Source organism: Capra hircus, chromosome 24 (genome assembly GCF_001704415.2).
Source record: "Capra hircus breed San Clemente chromosome 24, ASM170441v1, whole genome shotgun sequence".
Classification (NCBI taxonomy): Eukaryota; Metazoa; Chordata; class Mammalia; order Artiodactyla; family Bovidae; genus Capra; species Capra hircus.
Genome location: NC_030831.1, coordinates 40,986,140 through 41,010,174, shown reverse-complemented (window position 1 = coordinate 41,010,174; position 24,035 = coordinate 40,986,140). Strand labels below are relative to the sequence as shown.

Sequence of the window (24,035 nt, the reverse complement as noted above, 5' to 3'; positions counted from 1 at the left end):
ACTGCCCATGCGAGCCTCCTGGGGTTTACCCTCCAGGGTGGCAGGCTCACACCTCTTCTTTGCATCAGTGCTAGCCAGCACTGCTGACCTTCTGGGAAGAACTGTTAAATCCTGAAATTAAACCGCCTGAAATTTTTAATCCTAAAATAGTTTGGCTGTACACAGAATACATTTTACATTCGTATTTTTTAATGCTTATGTAAGTAGTTATCAGTCAAAAATCCACCACTCAAGTCATTAGCAAATAGGGATCTACGTGTGACATTATTCAAAAAAGTCACTATAGTCCCTCCTTACTAGGAAAGCACAAGATTAGCAGGCTGCCATGAACCATCTAGAAAATCAAGCTAAACACAGGCAGCACACACACAGTCACACTCACGTGCAATTTATCACGTTGCTGAAACGTGAAGGCTCTCGTGGGTTTTGAATGATGCTTAGTTTTGGAATAGATGTGAAAGGTCTATATTCCAGGAGGTGAGATCAGGAGAAAATACCATCTTATAAGTTAGAGAAGGCTTTTAGAGCTGAATGAAGGAGGAGACAATGTGTGTGTCAGGGGGTCGGGGGGGAGCGGTGGCGGGGCTGGGGGGTGGGAGGGAGAGACTGAGAGTGCCATGGAGGGAGTAACACAGAAATGCAGCTTCCATGTTCTGGGCATGAAATTTAACTTCATACAAAGTGTAGAAGTGAATGAAGCCAACATTAAAAGTGCTGAGCAACATACCTATGGCCAACAGGCAGGTGAAAAGATGCTAACATCACTAATTATCAGGGAAATGCAAATCAAATCCCCAGTATCACCCCCTGTCTGTTAGGACAACCATCGTCAAAAAGAAAAGAGAGGACAAGTGTTGGCAAGGATCTGGAGAAGAGGAAAACTCATGCAGTGTTGGTGGGAATGTAAGTGGTGCGACCACTATGGAGAACAGCGTGGAGTTTCCTCAAAAATCTAAAAACTACCATACGATCCAATAATCCTGCTTCCAGGGAGATATCCAAAGGGAATGAAAACCAGATCTCGAAGATCTGCACCCCTGTGTTCACTGATGCCTTATCCACAATGATCATAATATGGAAGCAACCCAAGTACTCATCGATGGATGAATGGACAAATGGGGATATGATATAATACAATGGAGTATCATTCAGCCATGAGAAAGAACGGAATCCTGCCACTTATAACAACGTAGATGAACCTTGAGGGCATTATACTAAGTGAAATAAGCCAGACAGAGAAAGACAAATGCAGCATGGGGTCACTTATACGTGATATCTGAAAAAAAGTAATGTCGAATTCATAGAAAGAGTAGCTACCAGAGACTGCAGGGTTGGGGAAATAGGGAGACAGTGTTAAAAGAGTATAAACTTTCAGCAACAAGATGAATAACATCTGAGGACCTAATGTTAAACATGCTGCCTATAGCTGATAACACTGTGCTGTTTAACTGAAATTTTCTAGGAGAGTAGAACCTGCATGTTCTTATCAAAAAAAGAGACAAATATGTAATGGGTACGTTAATTAACCAGCTGGGGGGAACCGTTTCACAACACATAAATATATCAAGTTACCGTGACATATACTTCAAATATCTTACAATTTTTCATGTCAATGATGCCTCAATAAAGCTGAAATTAGCCATTAAAAAACCACAAAATTTTGCCATTTGCAGTATCATGGATGGACTTGGACGGCATTAGGCTAAGTGAAATGTCAGACGGCAAAAGATAAATACTGTATGACGTTGCTTATATGTGGAATTTAAAAAACACAACAAACTAGTGTATAGAATATTAAAGCAGCAGACTCAAAGAGAGCAAACTAGTGGTTACCAGTGGGGAGGGGGAAGGGCAGCCTAGAGGTGGGAGAGTGAGAGGAATAAACTCTTGGGTGTAGCAAACGCTCAAGGGTGTACTGTATCTATCACACGGGGAATAGAGCCAGCATTCTGTACTAACTGTGAATGGAAGGTACCCTTTAAAAATTGCATAAAAATAAACAATGAAAAAGGAATTAAACTTCTGAGTGCACAAAACTTTGTCAAGACTGGTTTGATCTCCTTGCTGTCCAAGAGACTCTCAGGAGTCTTCTCCAACACTACAGTCTGAAAGTATTGATTCTTCAGTACTCAACCTTCTTTATGATTCAACTCTCACATTCGTACACGATTGCTGGAAAAACCACAGCTTTGACTCAATGGACCTCCATTGATGACAAAAACCACAGGGAAGCAAAACAAGCTCAGATTTCAGCCAAGACTGCTAGCGCCTGGCACCCGACCCAGGGTCCAGCATGCTGCTGCCACATACCAGAGGACATTCATTGTTTCCTGATCCTTTGTTTGCAATTAGGCTAAGGTAGTTCCATCAGCTAACCCTGTTCTCTCAGCTGGCTGTTAACCGTAATTATAATAATAAACTTAATGACCACCAAACAAAATCCCGCCACTGGTGGCTGTGTGTCTGCCATGATTCAGAGAAACCAGGGGCACTATATTCACCATCAAACTGGACTTCTCAGCAGCCTGATGGGTAGAAACTATTTCTAAGTCCATTTGATAGATTAGTAAACTAAGGCCTTGCCTGGTCCAACAACATGTTCAAGTCAGGGCTGGGGAAATGCTCCTGTTATAGGGCCAGAGAGTCCGTATTTTCTGTGTGGGGCCAGAGCATATAGATTTGAGGCTCCATGGACCAGTTTCTGCTGCTACTACTCAGTCTGATCTTTAAAGCTCAAAACAGACAGTATGTAAAGGACTACGTGTGGCTGTGTTTTGATAAAACTTCACTCATGGGCATTGGAGTTTGAATTTATATAATTTCATGTGTCACAATATCTCATTGTCTTCTTCATCTTTTTTTTTCAATGACTAGAGGATTCTCAGACCACTCAAAGTTGGGGGCAGCCTGGCTTTGGCCTGTGAACTGCAGTTTACTGATCCCTAGTCAAGGTGATGGAGAAGGCAATGGCACCCCACTCCAGTACTCTCGTCTGGAAAATCCCATGGACGGAGGAGCCTGGAAGGCTGCAGTCCATGGGGTCGCTGAGGGTCAGACACGACTTCACTTTCACTTTCACTTTTCTCTTTCATGCATTGGAGAAGGAAATGGCAACCCACTCCAGTGTTCTCGCCTGGAGAATCCCAGGGACAGGGGAGCCTGGTGGGCTGCCCTCTATGGGGTTGCACAGAGTCGGACACGACTGAAGCGACTTAGCAGCAGTTCTATAGTAACAAGAGTGTTAAATGCACTTTCTTTTCTCGGGTGTATCTAAACCAGGTAAAGTAGAAATCAGAACATCATCTGGGTCGATTTCCATACCAGCCCTCGCTGTGCCCTGGGGTCCAGGGCACCCCATGCATCACCCTTTGTCCACGGAGAATCACTGACACAGCTGTTGGCTGTAGGATTTGCAAATCGGCCACAGGATGACATGACGATGACGAGAAGATGTCGAGGAAAAATCACGCTCCTCCTCCCTGGTCACTGGTGCTCATGTCTATCACACAGGAAGCATTTGGAGGTGAGAGCTTATGCCGTTAATAATGTAACAACAACCAAAGACAGCAAATGTTCTCCACTGTTCCTGTAGCAGTGGCGAAACCAGCCTCATGGACTCTCCTGCTCAGAGCCGGTTCAACCTTCCTCTAATTATCATCAAAGAATAAACCTCATAAAGTCATATTTCAACACAGCCAGACAAGGGTTTTCACAAACGTTTACACATTTCTCAAGAGACATACTGTGGGGAGGAGGGAAATAAAGACAGATTTGGGGGTACAGTAATAGCCTGAAAGACTTGTGTCTCACCAATGGTCTCTATATTGGGGGTACCAACTGTATTTGATGTTTAGGGCTGCCATAGCAATGTACCACTGATGGGGTGGCCTGAATGACAGATTTGTATTTTTTACCATCCTAGAGGCCGGAGAGTTTAAGATCAAGGTGTCAGCAGTGTTGGTTTCTCCTGGGGCCACCTTCCTGGGCCAGGGAACAGCTATCTTCTCTGTGTCCCCACGTGGCCATTCCTCTGGGTGTATCTGTGTCCTAATCTCCTCTTCTTATAAAGACATCAGTCATATTAGATCAGGGCCCAACCTAATGATCTAGCTTTACCTTAATTACTTCTTTAAAGACCCTTCTCTAGATACTGTCACATTCTGAAGAGCGGGGTGTTAGGACTCCAATATGAATTTGGGGAGAAGACAGTTCAGTCCATGATGCCAACTCAGAAGGTCACTATAAATGCATGTGTATAAAGCCATTTTCCGAGTTTAATAATATTTGCTCATTTTGGACTACCCCAGTCCATACCTACCCTCTGTACTTACTCACTCCCACACTTGACTGAATCTCTAAGGAACCAGCTTCATTCAGGAGCCTCCATCAAGCATGGGCATGCACTGTTCCCAGTGTTGGGTCTGAACCTCCTAACCCTTCCCGGCCGGCTCCTTCCGGGGCACAGGGTGACGGGAAACACTCCCCGGCCAGGGCCACCCTCAGACATGTAAGTGCCACTGTGTTTCTCTGCGTTGCTCTAAGAACGGACCTCAACCACAGAATGGAAAGCCTCCCAGGAGACCAGCTACATAAAAGTCAGGGATCTGCTTTTCTCTATCCTGGGGAAAAGGAAAACACATTTCAAAAACCCTACCAATGGCTTTGATTCCAGGAGTCTAAGGCTGAGCTAAACTTCTTTAAACCCGGTTATAAGGTGGTGAGGACTCTCCTCTAGGAGATCTGCTATCGCATTTATTTCAAGTTCTGATATGCTCTCTAGAATGTGAACAAAGTCTTGAGCCCCACAGTTTGACACTGGGCCTGAGACGGCCCTCCTTTTATCTTCCAACTTCAAAGTATAATTTGGAAATATAAGCCGACTTTCTCATGCATTCTGAAGGTTCTGTGCCATCAGGGACAATGGGCTGATGCTTTCAGGAATGAGTCTCAGACTCTGAAAGAGCTTTGTTGGCATCCATACCCTCCCCCGGATAGTGGAAGGACTGCAAGTATTCTGGAGTCCACCTGGCCCCTGGATACTGAGGGAAGTTATCCTTTGGACAGTAAGCAGGATGGTGGACTGTCTAGGGAGTCTCTAGACATTTGCATCAATTTGATTTTTTTTTTTTTAGGTCCCCAGCCATGAAGCTGGGCCAAATCAGAAAGAAAGCACTTCAGAGTCAGATACAGGAAGAACTGTAGCCTGGTTCTATGAGACCTTTGACACCTCAGATCCTCAGCTCCCTGATTTGGAAAATGAGGAGACTTATCCACCTCACAGTCATCTGGGGGATGAGATGAGACAAGGCATGCGGCCTTAGCTTACAAACTATAGAGTACTAAAGGTGGGTTCAGTGGGGCATCTTTCTAGATTCTTCCACGACTACATTTCTGTGTTTAAAACCACTCGGTAGTGGATGGTCCTAGACGTTGATTGTTACACTGAATGAAGTAAGTCAGACAGAGAAGGAGAAATATCATATGACATCCTTTATATGCAGAGTTTAAAACGAAATGCTACAAGTGAGCATACCTACAGAACAGACTCACAGACTTAGAGAGCAAACTTAGGGTTGCCCGCGGAGGTGGGGAAAAGATGGGGGGAAGGGCGAGTGAGGGAGTTTGGGATGCACATGTGCACACAGCTGTATTTAGGACTTCTTGTACAGCAGAGGGAACTCTGCTCAATGCTACCTGGCAGCCTGGATGGGAGTTTGGGGGAGAATGGATATATGCATGTGTACGGCTGAGGCCGAGTCCTCCACTGTTCCCCTGAAACTATCACAACATTGTTAATCAGCTATACCCCAATACAACAGAAAAGGTTAAAAGAATACCCAGGGGCCCCAAGGTGTGGGACTCCTTCCTATCCTGACCTTATTCAAAGACTATTCCGTAAGGAACTCGGGAACACATTGCTTTCTAGACCCCACTGCATTCTAAAAATTTACATTTTTATTCATCAAGTTAACAATATTTCAAGGCAAATTGACTGCCTACCAACCTTGATGGTGCCAATTTAGTGCTATGGATGAAAATCTCAAATGTCTCCTGCTCTTTGGCATTAAATAGTGGGTGGAAGTGGAGCTTTTATTGACAGTTTCACTACTCTATTTTACCACCTTACGTTTTTATGTGACAGTAAGGCAGCTAAACACGCATTAAATAGGCACTGAGGTAACCTGATAATGGCTTCCCCAGATTCTGTTCTCCAAGGAGGCTGGTGCCAGACAGGGCACGGAAAAGTGTTAAAGGGAGAAAGGAGCCTGACTTGGAGGGGATGGGAGGAAGCAGGAGCCATTCTACCAACGTCCAGAGCACCCATGGGCCCTCCTGTGTGCCAGGCACTGGTGTCGTGGCCTGAGCAGAGCAAAGTCTGAATTGTGTCCTCTTTCTCCAGCAGTCACCACGGAGCCAGAGACCACAAGTGAGTTCTGAGGGCCTGAGACAATCGCCGCTATAGAGACAGTGTCTCATTGCAGCTGGTCAGCGTCAGTGTCTTCCCAAGGACAGGGCCAGGACACTGGCTGCATGAGGAACAGGCCTCACGGTTCCCGCACACAGAGGATGAGCTAGGCGTTTGACAAGCAGAAAGGAGAGGAGCAAAGGCATTTCGGAGCCAGGGAACAACAGATGGAACGGCACAGAGGTGTGATGGAAAAGCCTGGATGACGTGCTCAGGGAGGTGGGCGAGGTTCGAGGTGACTGAAATACAGGCTTCCAGGAGGAGCTGGCCGGGGGCGGGGGTCCTGAAGGTGAAGACCCCCACAGGCCTCCCTAAAGCCCCTGATTATAATAACTCCAGCCTCATGGCACTATGTACTTGACACTCATTTGTACTCAAGCACTGGGGAGGGCAGCTGCTCCCCGAGGGGTAACACAGGGCGCTCAGGGAGGGGAGGAGGGGTCAGTACATGAAGAACAGGAGGCTGGCAGGCAGCATCAGATTGATGACCACACTGACTGATGCAGCTCCTTCTGGAGGGAAAACCCTCATCACTTGCTGCTCATTAGGTGCCAATCCAGACCCTGAGTCACGTGGACTCGTCCACTAAACATCTGCTGAGGGCCACCAGGCAGGCGCTGTGTGTGCACCAGTGGACAAGACAGAGGTTCATCCTGAAGACTTGAGGCCTCCCGTGTAGCCCAGAGACCAGACTGCTCAAAAATAACCCCACGGGAACATGCGGTTCCCTCGCCCAGAACCCAGAGCTGAGGGCAAGCCCCAGGGAGGGGACCCGCCAGGGGAGCGAGGCTGGCAGGGGTCCCCCATCCACGGTCCCTCCAGGCAGGAAGGGGCAGCTTTTGGTGAGGCAGCACGGGGCAGGGGGAGCTGATGGCGAGGAGGCCAGAGCCGGACTGTGAGGACAGGGGAGCCAGTCTTCATTCCTGCTCCCTGAGGGTCCCCCTGGCCGCACTGCCAACGACGAGGACAGAACACGCTGCCTTCCTGGAGCTTACAGTCCAGTGGAGGGAGGGACAGCAACACGCAAAACCAGCAGCGGAGGGGTCAGACGTGAGGGATGGAGAGAGATGAAGCCAGGGTTAAGTTTAGAGGAGACTGAATGCTCAGTCGCTTCAGTCATGCCCGACTCTTTACCACCCTGTGGACCGTAGCCCGCCAGGCTTCTCTGTCCACGGGATGAGATAAGACAAGGGATGTGGCCTCAGCCAGCTCGGAGGGGGCCCCAGGTGCTGCCTGCTGGACACCCTCTCCTAGATGTCTGGGCGTCTCCAGCTCTGCATCCTTAAAACACAACTGCATGTCTTCCTCTTCCTCGCAGACTTCTCTCTCTTACCCTCCTCCTGGATAAATGTTCCTCTGCCCGTGTCCCTGAGGTCAGTAAAGAATTCCACGAGCTGCCCACTCCTCCCAGCCGGAAACCTGTGACTCACCCTTGGCTCTTTCCACTGCTTCACCCTCTGCAGGGAGCCAGTCGCTGTATCCTCTCCATCCTTGCTCCTAGAAGCCCTGGGTTCAGCAGCTTTACCTAGGCCTAGGTGGCCTGCACAGCGGCAGCCCCAGCGGCAGCCCTCACCCCTCGGCTCTCCATGCGTCCTTCTCACTCATCACCCCAGGTGTCCTTCGCTCCCCTCCACAGTCTCTCTGTCCTGTAGTCAGAGATCTTTCTAAATCCAGTGTGATCAGACAAGTCTAAGCAATAGTGGAAAGACAGTAAAGTACAAACTCCCTACGCTGCCCCAGGTGGCGCTAGTGGTGGTGAAGAATCCGCCTGCCAGTGCAAGAGACATGAGAGACGCGGGTTCCAGCCCTGGGTCAGGGAGATGTCCTGCAGACGGGCATGGAAACCCACTCCAGAATTCTTGCCCGGAAAATTCCATGGACATCGGAGCCTGGCGGGAGGGCTACAGGCCATGAGGGTCCCAAAGAGTTGGACATGACTGAGTGCCTGAGTGCACAGCCTCTACTGCTGATTTCTTCAGTAGTCATTCTCAGACACTGCAGGGTTCTCAGAAGGTTTTGTGAGTTTTCTAGACTTAGACACGAGTGGCCAGAGAAGGCAGCCAGGACAGCGGGGGGCGGGTGTCAACGACTTCCTCTGTGGTTGGATCCAGACTGTTGCAAAAGTCACCTGTGGCCTCACTTCCACTTTCACTTTGGCCACAGTGAGAGCTTCAATAACCACCGTGGGATTAAAGACCCGACTTAGAGACAGGTCACCCAGGGAACATTCAATTTTCTCTGCCACAGGCCTGGGGCTCAGCGAATACACAGGTGCAGAGCCCAGAGTCACATTCTGTCAGCGTCTATGCAGAAGCTCTGCTTTATGAAATTTGCTAAAGGCCATTCTGAGGTGGAGAGATGTGTCTTTGTTCTCAAAAAATGATGAAACCAGATTGGAATTTATATGAAAGATGACTGTCATCTGCTTGCAGACTCCTTGTAGCAGTCAATATCCTAAAGTCACTATTAGAATAGAAACCTGTTTAATAACTGAAGTTGAGAAGTGATCAGTGTGCTGGAAGGGTTATGAATACTACTGATAAAATATAGAAGAGTTACTATCTCACGATACTACAAAGAAATTCTTTCCAAAGAGCGGAAGATGCATGTTACCACATAAAAACAAAACAGGCTCTACCAAAATACACCTAATAAGTGAAAAAAATGGCCCTGCTGATATTCCAGGGCTTAACTGAGGGCAAAGCCACCACCTTGTTAAGTCTGCACATTCTATTGGCTACAAGGTGTATTTAATATCTGTGATCAAACAGAGCCCCACTTTATAATTTAAAATGCACTAGCACCTGACCTCAGAATTGCAGTAACCAGAAAACACACGAATCGAGAAACAAGAGAGAAGGCCAACTAATCTCATTTTGCAGTTCTTAGGAGAATTAGAGCTAAATGACCCTGGTCGATATTGATCTTCTATCCTCTGAGCATCTCTTCATGCTGAATCACCTGGTCAGGTTATAGCTATACGCTCTATACAACAGCCACGCCTCTAGGTTTACGTCAATTCTGTTTCCTTCTTGAAATGAGAAATTCTTATCTACACCAGGGCTGCGGGCTGTCCTCACGGAGCCGAATGCCGTAGTGACAGGCAAAGCAAAGTGTGCTGACTGACCAAGGGCTGGGTCGGAGAGCCACGTTTGCAGCTATGCAGTTGCACAAACAGACTCACTGTGCACTTGTGCAAACTGCACACTTGTGCAAAGAGACTGGTGGTACACTTGCACAGACTCACCATGCATCTGTGTAAACAGACTTATTGTGCACTCACCCAAGTTGCTTTGCTTATCCAGGGCTCAATCTCCTACTCCTCAAAATGTAGGAGTCAGAGGATGTTATAAAGAGCAGCTTTTCTTTTCTTCTAAGTATATACTGTTAAGAACTTTGAAGAGTCTGAGATTTTACCCAACTTTCACGTTAACGAGTTATCGGCCCCAGCTTCATGGACGTTAGCAGAAGACAGGAGATTCCTGGGTCAGAAACGGAGGACTTCACTACTGACAACACAGTGAGTAGCTTGAGCATAAAGCTCATCACATCACACTTTGCCCCCAAAGTTTCACAAGGGCGACAGTGAGGGTCCAAGCCGTGCTGCACATAGTAGGTCTGTGTTACACCTGTGGGACCCTGAGCTCAGAGAACCCAAAACTCTTACTTGGATGAAAGCATGCCTGTCTGCCCTTCACTCCAGAGGTAGGCACTGTCTTCATTATACTGAGCCTATTTGATCCCTGGGTTGGGAAGGTCCCCTGCAGAGGGGAATGGCTACCGACTCTAGTATTCTTGCCTGGAGAATTCCATGGACAGAGGAGCCTGGTGGGCTACAGTCCATGGGGTCACAAAGAGTCAGACATGACTGAGAGCGACTAACAGCACAGAATGTCTCAGGATAATAAATAGCTACTGCTAAGGATGAGGGAAAGATACATAAATACTGCACTAGGCCCTAGCCACTAGAGAGATGCTCAGAGTACTGGCCAATGTGAAATCAAATTGCAGAAACCCATGAACAACACGCTCTTCCATGGTTAGAAAGAGTAAGTAAGAGACCTGGGACATAGACTGATATTTACATGTGCAAATGGGTAGAGACAGAGATGTGCAAAGATAAACACCCAAGGATTATTCCCAGGGAAGGAACTGAAAGATGAGGAAATCCATGACCTTCTTCACTATATATTTCTATATATTTTGCCTTCTTATATGGTACCTCTGGCTTCAGTAGTTAAAACAGATCATAAAAAAGCTATACACATTAACAAATAAAATGTTAGGTATGATGAATTCACGATCTATCTTAAGAGTGATAGAGTCTAGCTAAAGAATAGTAAATAACAATATATAACACCTAACAGAAGTATATATATATATGTTAATATCTGTATTTTTCTACTGCTAATATATGCTAGAAAGAGTTTTCAATGCCAGCTACGAATCCATGTCTAGAGTTAGTTGCCTAGATCTGTAAGAAAGAAATATTTCTATTTGTTCAATAGAAATATTTTACCTGAATGGTTGTATTACTTATTTTACTCTTTCTACAAAGGGAATAACATGGATGGAAGACCAGCAGTTTTGATCTCAAACAGTTCTATTATCGTTCTTATTTTAATAATAGGTATAACCATGCTTCCTAATAAAATTTCTGGTATTTGTAGTTTTAATTTCATTTATATGCATTATTCATTTTTAAAGCTTTCAATTCACTTGCAATTTATTCTAATAGGTAATGCAATTACTGGTTCTTTATATTCTTAAAATTAATTTAGAAAAATATTATCCAAACAAAGGAACGTGTTTCAGCCTCATAAACTAAAATTTTGACATTTCATCAAGCTTTCATAATCCATTGTTATCACTCTGCAAGTTTTAGCTCTCATTTAACTTCTTATTAATTTAGTTTTTAAGCACAAGTAGGATTTTCCTCACCGATGAAGTAAGAAAGTTCTAATTGGAGCCCAAATGTAGCTGAGTCTGTTCCCATGAGTTCTAGCCACATGAACAGGGACAAATGAGCTGAGAGCTGGTGTGAGAAGAGGAGGATGAATCTAAGCTTGCCCGGGCAAGATGAACAGAAGCACACACGACCTATGAGATCAAAGACAGCATCCATCTACTTCCCAGTTCATGAAATCGGACTTGCTGCACTTGAGGCACAAACCCAGAGCAAACCTGATAAGTTAAAGCCTGATTCTGAGACTAGTCCTTTCAGGTCTTCATTCAGTCATGGGCTCAGAATAAAGGTAAGCCTGTCTCAGAAGCACTCCAGAGGGGAAGAATGTACCTGGGCACTTCAGTCCCTTAGTCCACAACATTAGGACCCATCTCAGTCCCTTAGTCCACAACATTAGGACCCATCTCAGTTCCTTAGGTTCACAGTATCAGGACCCACCTCAGTCCCTCAGTCCACAGCAGCAGGACCCACCTCAGTCCCTTAGTCCACAACATTAGGACCCATCTCAGTCCCTTAGTCCACAATATTAGGACCCATCTCAGTTCCTTAGGTTCACAGTATCAGGACCCACCTCAGTCCCTCAGTCCACAGCAGCAGGACCCACCTCAGTCCCTTAGTCCACAACATTAGGACCCATCTCAGTTCCTTAGGTTCACAGTATCAGGACCCATTTCAGTCTCTTAATCCACAGAATCAGGACCCACATCTCTAATCTCAATCCTGACCATAAGCATGTTTCTCTAGAACAGCAGATCCCCTCTCATAGAGACCGATGCCATCAAAGCACTGCACCAGGAACCTGACCAAGACATACAGAACATGGCATGGAAGGGTTTTGAGTTTTTTGTGGTTTTTTTTTAGCGTCAAATGGCCCATCAGAGGTATGGCCTGGGGAAGCTACAGCCACTGACTGATAATCTCCAGATCCTTCTTTTAAATTTATCTGTCTCAGTTTATTCCAAGCCACACAGGGAGCTGTCTACAAAGACTTCAACGTCATGCCTAGAAGTTCCATGAGTGATGCTTACTCTTTACAGACAAGGGACCTGCTCAACACCTTCTAGAACCATCAGGGCACTTAGGAGTGGCAGAGACAGGATAATGAGGACTCTGAAAGCAACCACCTCCATCTGTCTGGCTTTTCTAGCATGCTTAGTCACTAGGTCATGTCCGACTCTTTTTCAATCCCACGGACTGTAGCCCACCAGGCTCCCCTGTCTGTGAGATTTCCCAGGCAAGAATACTAGAGTGGGTTGCCATTTCCTTTTCCAAGGAATCTTTCCTACCCAGGAATCAAAGTTGCATCTCTTATGTCTCCTGCATTGCAGGCAGATTCTTTACCCACTGAGCCATTGGATATAAGTAGCAGCTGAAGCTGGCTTCTCTAGAAGCCTTTCCAAACCCCTCACACAGAATTGCTCCAGAAGTTATAATCCTACCTCCTCCCCAGCCATGGCCTTAGGGCTCAGACTTCCCTGGTGGCTCAGATAGCAGAGAATCTGCCTGCAATGTGGGAGACCCGGGTCCAATTCCTGGATCAGAAAGATCCCCTGGAGGAGGAAATGGCAACCCACTACAGTATTCTTTCCTTGGAGAATCCCCATGGACAGAGGAGCCTGGTAGACAACAGTCCATGGGGTCGCAAAGAGTCGGACACGACTGAGCACTTAACACACAGAGGCACTGGAAAGTGCTGACTCAGTGTTTCAAGGCAGCGTTGAGGTTTGTAGATCACAGCCTGTGGGGCATAGAGACCTGTGCAGCGCAGACTGAATGTATCACAATAAAAAAGGTGCCGTGACGCTGCTGTGTTCTCATCCTCGCCCAACTGCAACACGCTGCCCAAAGCTGTGTATTTGTATCTGCAGTCTAATAGGGCAGATACTTTTTATACCCTTTTAATGTTTATCATTAAGAAAGGTTCTTAATGGTTTAATGTGTTGGAAATGCATTAAAAAAAAAAACAAACCTGTTGCCCTTCGGCAGAACTGTTTTAGAATTAGAATTAGCACACTTTAATTTTTCTTTCCCTGGTAAATAAACTTAAATTAAAAATAAATCATGTTCCATTCGGTGAGACCTTGGCCTGTATTCATTCTGAACCTCAGCCTCTGCCAGGTCTCCGTCGGGTTCCCACCCGCCCCAGTGTCCTTGGGTTATCCTTGTGGGTCCAAATACGTGTTGTGGTGCCAGCAAGTTTTGTAAAAAAGAGACAAATCTGCCCCCCCCACCCCCGAATTCAGGAAGAAAACAAAACAAGTTTTGGAAGGGTTTTAATTCAGATCAGACCCATTCCAACTGGAACGTCTGTTTTGCTCCCACAAGAGGAACTAAGAATGATAAAGAGACACAGAGAGGCTGGCCTTCAGTGGATGTAGGTACCATGCAGTTTGGGCTTCATGCGAAGCCCTCCTGCCAAGAACCTCATCACTGTTCAGTTTCCACATGGGAATCCCACTCAAGAGTATTTAAGATGATTGGGTCTGACATACACACACTATTCTATATAAAATAGATAACTAACTAATAAGGACCTGCTCTATAGCACAGGGAACTCTACTCAATACCCTGTAGTGACCTATATGTGCAAAGAATCTTAAAAAAAGAAAAGAGTAGATATATGTATATGCATAACTGATTCACTTTACTATACAACTGAAACTAATGCAACATTGCAAATCAACTAGACTCCGATAAAAATAAAAAATAAAATATAAAAGGAGTTACTCCTGTGTCACATTTAGAAACCACAGTGAAATTAATACCTCAAAACCTATATTAACCTAAATCTCCTGAGATTTAGACTCGGGCTGGTAGCACAGAGTATGTTGCTATGTAAACTAGACTAAAGACGATCTCAAGGGGCTTCCCTGGTGGTTCAGTGGTAAAGAATCCACCCGCCTATACAGGAGACACAGGATATGTGGGTTTGATCCCTGGTCCAGGAAGATCCCAAATGCCTCGGAGCAACTAAGTTCATGCACCACAGCTACTGAGGCTGAGTGTCTGCAGCCTGTGCTCCACGACAAGAGAAGCCACCGAAATCAGAGGCCCGAGCACCGCAAGTAGAGAGCAGTCCCCACTTGCCACAACTAGGGAAAATCTGTGTGCAGCACAATCAAGACAAACAAACAAAAATTATTTAATTAATTAAAAAAATTAAAAGAAAAAAGATGGTCTCAGGGTCTCGGGTACAACACATCATGAAACATTAACCTGTGGTCAGCACAACATCCTCACGGTCAGGAATACAGGGCCTCTGCTCTGAGGGACACCCTGCTCACGCCTGTAGGTTCTCATCCAAGCACGTGGTGAGGGCACAGGAGAGTTACACAAACACATCTGTTCTGAGGCAATGGGACAACTGCCATCAAAAGAACAGGTGATGCACAAAAATGCACACTGCAACAGGGTGAGCACACACCCACTTCCACAGGCCACAGGGCACTGGAAGCGGAAGTGGCCTGAAGTGATGAGAACCATGGCCCACCTCTCCCCTCACTCAGGTAGGACAGACGACGCAGCTTTGCCTGCTTCGATCCAAGCCCCTGAGCTTCGATCCAAGCCCCTGAGCGGAACAAAAATGCAATTTCATGTAACACACATTCGAACGTCTTATTACAGTTACAGAAAAGGCTCCCAGCTAGGCGTGTGTGAAACAAATACACACACCTCTGTGTCTATAAAATGTGCACTCCCTTACTCGCTTACATTATTTTTTTAAAACCCTCCGATTACTTATCTCACTCATTATTCTCAACAAACAGAAGGCTGCCTGTTGGTGGGTGGCTATAGCATCCTGACACATCTCTTATATATACACTTGAAGTCTCTGAAGACACAGAAATACTGTCTGCTCTAGGAGGCATGAGTTCCCAAGTTAGAAAGATAAAATGTTTTTAAACTTCAAGGATTACTCATGGAAAACCAATGTAACTGCCCAAAGTCTCAAAGTGGTTTTCAAAGAATCACGTAAACTATACACGACACGACACTGTCAGAGTAACTACAGACATGTATACACTACACAGCGTCGTCAGAGAAACTACAGAGGCGCAATCGCATGTGCTGTAACGCGGCTGGACCTGGCAGACACGGCACTAAGTGAGTGCGCCAGACACAAAAGACAGATTCTGGACGATTCCACTTACATGAGGAGCCTGGAGTCCTCACACTCAGAGAGGCGGAAACGGGGTTTTCGGGGGCTGGGGAGTGAAGGGAAGAGGTAGGGAGTTTCCGTTTTGCAAAATGAAAAACTCCTGGAGGTTGGCTGGGCGAACAGAACACTATTGAACTATACAATATAAATGGTTTAAGATGGTAAATTTTATGTTACATTATTTTGGCACAATTAAAACTAAAAATAATAGAAAAATCTGACCTTTCTGTTCTTTATTCCTTTCTCTAGTTCCCTTCATAGCATTTATTGTATTATATGTATGTGTATATACAATATACATATATTTATATGTACATAAACTTGCCTGGTGGCACAGATGGTAAAGAATCTACCTGCAATGCAAGAGACATAGGTTTGATCCCTGGATCAGGAAAATCCCCTGGAGGAGGCAATAGCTACTCACTCCAGTATTCTTGCCTGGAGAATTCCATGGACAGAGGAGCCTGGCAGGCTACAGTCCATGAGTTTGCAAAGAGTTGGACAAGACTGAGCAACTAACATACACATCCACACACAGAAGAACATATATACATAATTTACATATTTATTGTCCGAACACCTTTTCCCTCCAATTCCCCCGAATACATCAGCTCTGAAGGTCACATCTAGTCTTGCTGCTCTGTCCTCAAGGCCTGGGATGGTGCTTTGCAAATATGGATGCTTAATAAATTATCGCATGCATAAAATTTTTTTAAATGCAATCATTCTCTGTTTTAAAATAATTTTAGTTATACTAACTCTAAAGAACACATTTCAGTTCAGTTTTCTTTTTCACTCCTACCATCTTAATTGTTAAATCATTAGTTTATCATCATCCTGCTTTAACTCCTGGGGCCAGTTATTAGCAAGCCACTTAACCACAGTTAAACAATAACAGGATACATAAAAAGCAATATCCTCAAATAAAACACTTAAAAAGTCTACTATGAGAATCAAGCTAACAGCATCTCCTGTTTCTATTTTTCAAGGAGCTCCCAGCTAATGACTTGTGATATACAGGCTGCACATAATTACAAAAATATAAGATATAATAGAAAATACAAACTAAATTGCATTTTGCTCCACTGGATACTGAAATAATTTCAGCTCTCCGAGGTTTCCCAACTCTAGCCGAATGGCAAGGTTGGAAAATAACTAGATGTGTGTATAAATCTTGAAACTAGCTCTTGACAATAATCATTTTTAATATCCCATGTAGGCAGAGGATTTGCTCATCTCTAAAATACTTGCACAGATAATGTCTAACCTGATCTTCAAAAACACCTTGGATATGATCTGGGCAGGTGTCAATGGTGCCTATTTGGAGAATCAGAGAAGAACAGTGATTTGATCAAGGTCACACACGCAGAGCCTGTGCATACATTTGAAAATGATTTGGGGAAGCGTCAGAAAGCAAGAGGTCTGGCAATGTGTTCCCCTACAATTCTTGAAAGAAACCTGGCAGGTGATGAAACCGCATCTACATGCCACATGCAAAAATCAATGTCGGCGCACAGACGGGCCGTAAACGGTGACCATTTCATTTCAATGCAAGAAACGAAATACGGCTTTGTGGGTGTCACCACAGTGGGATAGGACAGGCCTCACGGATGCAGCACAGTAATGAAAACAGTTTGTCCAAAAGAAACATATTTAATAGAAAAAAAAAAAAGAGAGAGAATGATGTCTGGCATAGATCCAACACCCAACTGCAAGGGGTTCTCTGAGCCCAGATATAAACAGAATCCTTCCGATTTTTGACTTACCAGATTAAGTTATCTAGGGCAAGGAAATCAGGTTGCCAACATCTACTTCTTTTGAATGAAAATGCTAAAAGTTAATTTTTTTCACTGGCAGTTAACTTGTATTGACTACTTGCTACGTGTCAGGTTTTGTCCTAGGCACCTCACATGTATTGTCTTCACAATCACACTAGGAGATAGGAGATGCCCACTGTTAGTATCACCCCTGTTTCATAGATAAGGTGATAGAAACTCAAAGAAGGTGTGAGTTCTTCCCAAGGTCACGTGTCTAGCTCTAGGCAGAGCCAGGACTCAAATCCTGGCAGCCTGGTCTCAGAGCCTGAATTCTCAACTGCTGACTCCGGCTCTAGAAACCACAAGCATTTCATGAAAGTGATATTTTAGCACAAAAACTGCTACCCTAAAACTCAGTGTTTCCCTACCTCTGCTCAGGCTTTTGCAAAGGTCATTGGAGACCTCCACTGGCCAGCAGAGCACTGCTTAATAAACATGATTACGGAGAATTTCATCAAGGATGAAATAAAAAAGTAAACTCAGAGGTTTTCAAGCTAGAAGAACACACTGGATCATTTCATTAAAAAGAGACCACAGAATCCTCACGTGGAAGAGGCCTCCAGGTTCAGCCAGCTCAATCCTCTCATGAATATAGAATCTCCTTCTGCAACACTGGCTTCTGCCTGAACCCACCCGCCACTGGAAACTCCTGGTCAGGACTTAGCTCTTGTCAAATGTGCAGACACCCTGCTCTTCTCCATCATCCGTCTCAATTCGTCTACCATTCCTCAACGGTTGAGCGAAGTTCAGAGCATTTCCTATCCAGGCTACATTCCCTTGAACTCAGCCTGTTCTGTGTTCTCTCTCTTTTAAAATGAGTGATAATAATAGCTGACCTCCTACAACATAGGCATTTGTTTTCTTAATGCAACCCACACTTACATTAGGGACTTTTTTTGGGGGGCACGGGGCTTGTCTTGTTCAGCCACTAAGTTGTGTCTGATTCTGTGCGACCTCATGGACTGCAGCAAACCAGGCTTCCTGGTCCTTCATTATCTCCCCAAGTTTGCTCACACTCATGTCCAATGAGTTGGTAATGCTATCTAACCATTTCATCCTCTGCCACCCTCTTCTCCTTTTGCCTTCAATCTTTCCCAACATCAGGATCTTCACAACAGGTGGCCAAAGTAATGGAGCTTCAGGTTCAGCATCAGTCCTTCCAGTGACTATCCAGGGTTGATTTCCTTTAGGATTGACTGGTTCAATCTCCTTGCTGTCCAAGGGACTCTCAAGAGTCTGCTCCAGCACCACCTTTCACTTGGGGGGGAGGTGAGGGCAAGGCAATTGTACTATGGAATGACTAATTCAATATGGACCATACTGCATATTCATAGGCATTTACACCTAATCCTCAATCTCTCTTTTTTTTTTAATGTACTGCTGCTAAATTTTATTTCTCTAATTCTGGACACATAGTCTTGGCCTTTCAAACCACCTGGGATGAATGTTCAGTTATTCCGACTTCCTGTCACCCTCTTAGATTCATCCACTGTTTATCCCAGTCAAGCCCATTTTCCATCTTCCACCTGCTTTGCAGAATGCTCAGCATCTCTCTCAGGTTATGAGTCCATGACTTGTTCTTTCTGAGCCTTAAATGCTGGTGAACCACCTGAGGAAGACGAGGGGACCACTAGCACACCTCTCTGTCCAGAGTCTTCTTTTCACTCTGTCCTGTGCACCACCATTCCACACAGCTCACCAGAGCAGTAGGCAAGCTTTCCTGCAGATTTTCTCAAAAGCCGCAGGTCAGGAAAGGGTGAAGCTGTATTTTCTTGACAGTAGAAGGCTCATTCAACATCCCTTTGCTCACCCACCCAGCATCTTCCCCTCTTATTTCTAGCTTTGAGCCTCTCACCTAACATATTTCTAAGACTGACTTGCTCAACCACACCTTTTCCAAAAAATGCTCACTGCCCGTGCAGAACACGCCTGCAACAGTGAACATGGTGGGTTGCAAATGGTAAGAGGAAAAAGCTTGCCTTCTCATGGGACTTCCTTGCTCAAGAGAGGTTAAAACTTTAAGGCACAGGGCTGACATGCAAATATCCATTCAGAACTGGTTTTAATGTCTTAAGAAGGGCTGCGAATCTATTATGAAAGGCTCTACATTTACACTTTATGCCACAGTAACAAAAAGGTTTCTTGAAAAGAGAGACACACACCTTAGGGTTTAGGGGAAATGTAGGTAATAATCATGTCAATACCTGAAATATACAGACACAGAATCAGGAGAAAAGACCAGAACTAAAAACATGAGGTGGGAGGGGCTGTCAGTATGGGATATTAACCTTCTTCTGAAGAAAAAGGAAGACTGACTAGCACCGTGGCCCCCAAGTAGGATTCCTCCAAATAACACTGAAGTCAGAAAACACAAACTTATTGCTCAAGGATCAGGTGTGGAGGAAAACAGACCACAACGGCTTCCATTTCTTAATCTCTAGGAAGGGGGTCAGCTTCCCTGGTAGCGCAGCAGTAAAGAATCTGCCTGCCAATGCCTGCCTAATGCAGGAGATATGGGTTCCCTGGAGAAGGGAATGGCAACCCACTCCAGTATTCTTGCCTGGGAAATCCCATCAACAGAGGCGCCTGCCAGGCTACAGTCCATGGGGTCTCAAAGAGTTGGACATGACTTAGTGACTAAACAACAACAAGGAAGGGGGTCCTAGTCTTGACTCCAGAGACTTCACAAGGCAGTTATAAAATAAGTAACAGATTTGAAAGCAATTCCTAAATTGTAAAATGATGTAAACAGTGTTACAAGCTATTGCTTGCATTATGAAAGATGATAAACGATTTCAAAGAAAGAAGGGAAATTGTATTCGTTAAATAGAGAGGAGATGACATGGTTTAGGAAAGCAAGGCACAGAAGCTGTTATCCAACTCTGTTCTCTATGGACCACCACAGGTCCTATGCCAGACTCTGCACAGAGCGTGATATGACCATGGGAGCGGGGGACCCAGGAAACAGACTTGGGTGGACAAGACAGGCCCAGCAGCAACACCCCAAGAAGAATAAGGGTCCTGTTTTCTTCTCCAACAGAGTATTTTTACAAAAACAATTTTTTTCCATTAGTTTTCGGCTTTTGGAAATCATGTGATTACGAAGAAAGAACGAAGTAGTTACCATTGTCAAGGCTTAATCATTTCTCCTACCAGACAGGGTTAGACTGTTGCTCTGAGTACTTTTAAAACTTAAGAAGAAATGAAACCTATCGATAAATGTCCTCTTAAATAATGCTACCTGAAGAATCAATTGTCTCCATAAAAACTTCTGGAGTCCCATCAGCTCAGGCAGCAATTCAGTGTAAGAATCTTCATTCAAATGATGAAAGAACACTTCAGTGTCCCAACCTGTTACTTCTCTCTGTTATTTCGACCCGAGAGCAGCCAGACAGAAACAGCACTCGAACCTCTGATGGGAGCTTCCTTCAGGGTTTGATTTTTATAAGACTCTGCATTTCTCTCTCCATCAGCTCCACAGGGCCGGCTCCACACAGTCAATTAGAACTTTATCATCTGAGAATTTAAAGCCTGCGTGCAGCCTGAAAATCACCCTAGTTTATCTTACAAATGGGCCCTATGTCATTGGCAAGCAGCCCCTCCATTCAATATTCGTCCATAAAACACATGGCTAAGGTGGAATCTGTTCTTCCAACGCGCCCCCACCCTCACCACCAGGCTACAAGCACATCAACGGGGAGCATACACTGAAGAGACTGGATAGGAGGTGCTGACCGATGAGCGGACATCATTAAAGTGAACAGTTTGTGTCGACTTTGGGATGATTTCCGTAAGAACTAGGTGATACTCCTAGGAAGGTGTAAATGAAGACAGGGAAAATAGGGGTGGAGACTCCTGAGTGAGACCAAGCCTTGAGGTCTGAATCCACAGGTGGCTGCCCACGGGTGAAGGGACCTCCTATGCCCAGACAGGGTCCCAGCAGAGCTGAAGAAAGCGTGAGCCATCTGCACTGAGACTCCAGGTCAGACCCCATCAGAAACGGACAAGCGGCCCCGGGATCCCCAGACTCACCAGCACACTTGGTCCTGGTCCTGAGGGCCGGCCCAGGGGAGCCGGTGCCACCCTCCCCGGGCCGGGTGAGGAGCACACTGATCTCATACTCCGTGTCGGGGTCCAGATGCCCGATTTTGTAGCTCGTGGAGTCCACCGGCTGCCGGTCGCTCCAGCTCCCACTGGCCGTGCAGTATTCCACCTCTCGGGCCACAATGGGCCCATCCCCATTGATGGAGTTCGCGTTGAGTTGTATCCACAGGTAGGTGGCCCCCACGGAGGCCAGCTGAGGGGGTGCGATGGGGACAGGGGGCTCTGAAAGGCAAACCAGAGGGCCATCCTTCAGACACTTGGAAAGACCTCAACGGACATCAATCACTAAAATCGGGAAGATGCTGACAGTTTAGCAATGAACGGATGAGAACGGTTTTGCTCTGGTTAATAAGAAAAAGCACCTTGAGAGAGGTCTGCAGAGTGTTCAAACCTGTGAAATAAGCCATCTTTAAAGCCTAAGCCTGTTCAGGTAGGTACAACCCCAGTTTGTTTCAGGATGCAATACATTTTTTTCTCGAATACGTAAATAGGTATCAAAGGATTTTATTTTGCACTAAAAGTAACTTGTAAAAACTCTCTCAAGTGGTAGTAATTAAGCTCTAGAAGGCTCACCACTGTCAACAGTGTCTTTGACATCACCCAAGGTATTACTTATATCATTAAATTCAATCTTCTTATATTTATATTCCAAGAATATCATCACTTGAAAAACAGATGAAATTACACTTTATCTCATCATAAATGCATTTCCAGGATGCCTCATTTACCCAAAAAAAGCCGTCCCAATGGATTCCTTCCGCTCCCAGAGCAGTAAGCACTTGGGGTAATAAAGTCCAGCATAGCCACTGTTAAGGGAACTTCCAATAATGAGTATTATTAAAGCCACAGAGAGAAAGAAAAGCTCTAAAACAAAACACATGCCCAGCTTGATAAACCTCAAAGCAATCAACAGCAAACACTCTTTACAACTCAAGAAAGTCCCCCTCCCTGTTTAAAATCCAAGACTGACTTTCTCTGGACCTTTGAGATGGGAGAAACAGGTAATTTTGTTTTCAACAACATTCCCAGTATATCAAATGCCACTTGAATGGCTCTCTAGGAACCAAATAAAGACATTCCATGTGCCAATGTCACTGTGAGTGGCACCATACATGACACTGGGGAGGAAGGTAATTGTATGAAATAATATATTTCTATTTAATGAATCTCCATCACAGAAAAACGTTAAGCTCTAGTGATTTTTTAAGCATGTTTCTGCAGGTGATTTGTGCCTTTTGGTGTGTTTTTGTTTTCAACTCCTCATCTAGTTCACACAAATGTATGGAAAATAAAGCCTGCTATTTGAATTGTGGTGCTAGAGAAGACTTGAGAGTCCGTTGGACAGCAAGGAGATGAAACCAGTCAATCTTAAAGGGAAATCAAGCTGAATATTCATTGAAAGGACTGATGCTGAAGCTGAAGCTTCAGTGCTTTGGCCACCTGATGCAAAGAGCTGACTCACTGTAAAAGACCCTGATGCTGGGAAAGACTGAGGAGAGGAGAAGAAGGCAATGGAGGGCGAGACGGTTGGATAGCATCACTGACTCAATGGACATGAGTTTGAGCAAGCTCCGGGAGATGGTGAAGGACAGGAAACCTGGTGTGCTGCAGTCCTTGGGGTCACAAAGAGTTGGACATGACTTAGTGACTGAACAGCAGTTCTCTCACTGGCATAGGCACCTGTCCACTTCATGGCATACATAGCCAGTTGATCCCTGCCATGTGCCCTGCGGTCAGGACGTCAGGACTGCTGGTCTCATCTGAGAGTGGCCCCTCAGATGATACCAAGTTGGTTCCTAGACCAATAAGAAATGAACAACACAGCCTCCTTCTGTTAAGCTGGGGCATCTTCTTTCTTCTTTAACATATGCAAGGTGTGATAAATCATACTGACTTTTAAAATAGCTGGGAAGAGACTTTCCTAATGGTCCAGGAGTTAAGATTACATGCTCCCAATGCAGAGGGTCTGAGTTTGACCCCTAGTCAGGGAACTAGATTCCACAGGCTGCAGCTAAAGATCCCCACGTCACAACTAAGACCTGGCACAACCAAATAAAATAAACAAATGTCCATGCTTAGCCACTCAGTCGTGTCGGACTCTCTGCGACGCTATGGACTGCAGCCTGCCAGGCTCTCCCGTCCAAGCGGATTCTCCAGGCGAGAACACTGGAGTAGGTTGCCATGTCCTCCTCAATAAATGTAAGGGATCATGTCAAAAAATAAAATAGTCGGGGAAATCTCATGAGACTTAGTCTACATAAGACACAAGATGAGTTTTATTTAGGGGGCTGCAAATTTAGTGAAAATTTATTAAATTATTGTTCCTATCGTTTATGAACTACAACTCTGTGCCAGCTCTTCATTTCTTGAGATAGCTTTGATGCAACTCATAATGATTTAACATCAATTTATATCATTAGGCAATTCCTTGAACCAAGACATGAAAAGGGCCTTTTCTAGTATATCCTAAGGCATTGATGAAGCCAGGCTGAAAAAGCAGTTAATTACTTTGTAGTTGCACAT

At 45.2% G+C, this 24,035-nt stretch overlaps 1 protein-coding gene across 7 annotated transcripts in view; it reads right to left on the bottom strand.

Annotated features, from left to right (window-relative positions):
• PTPRM (protein tyrosine phosphatase, receptor type M) overlaps positions 1–24,035 on the bottom strand; it is a 654,986-nt gene that overhangs the window by 334,695 nt on the left and 296,256 nt on the right. For all 7 annotated transcript variants that reach the window (XM_018039452.1, XM_018039446.1, XM_018039449.1 and 4 more), the window contains exon 7: positions 21,441–21,734. In XM_018039452.1, the coding sequence (XP_017894941.1) occupies positions 21,441–21,734 (294 nt within the window). The remainder of the gene's footprint in view (positions 1–21,440; positions 21,735–24,035) is intronic.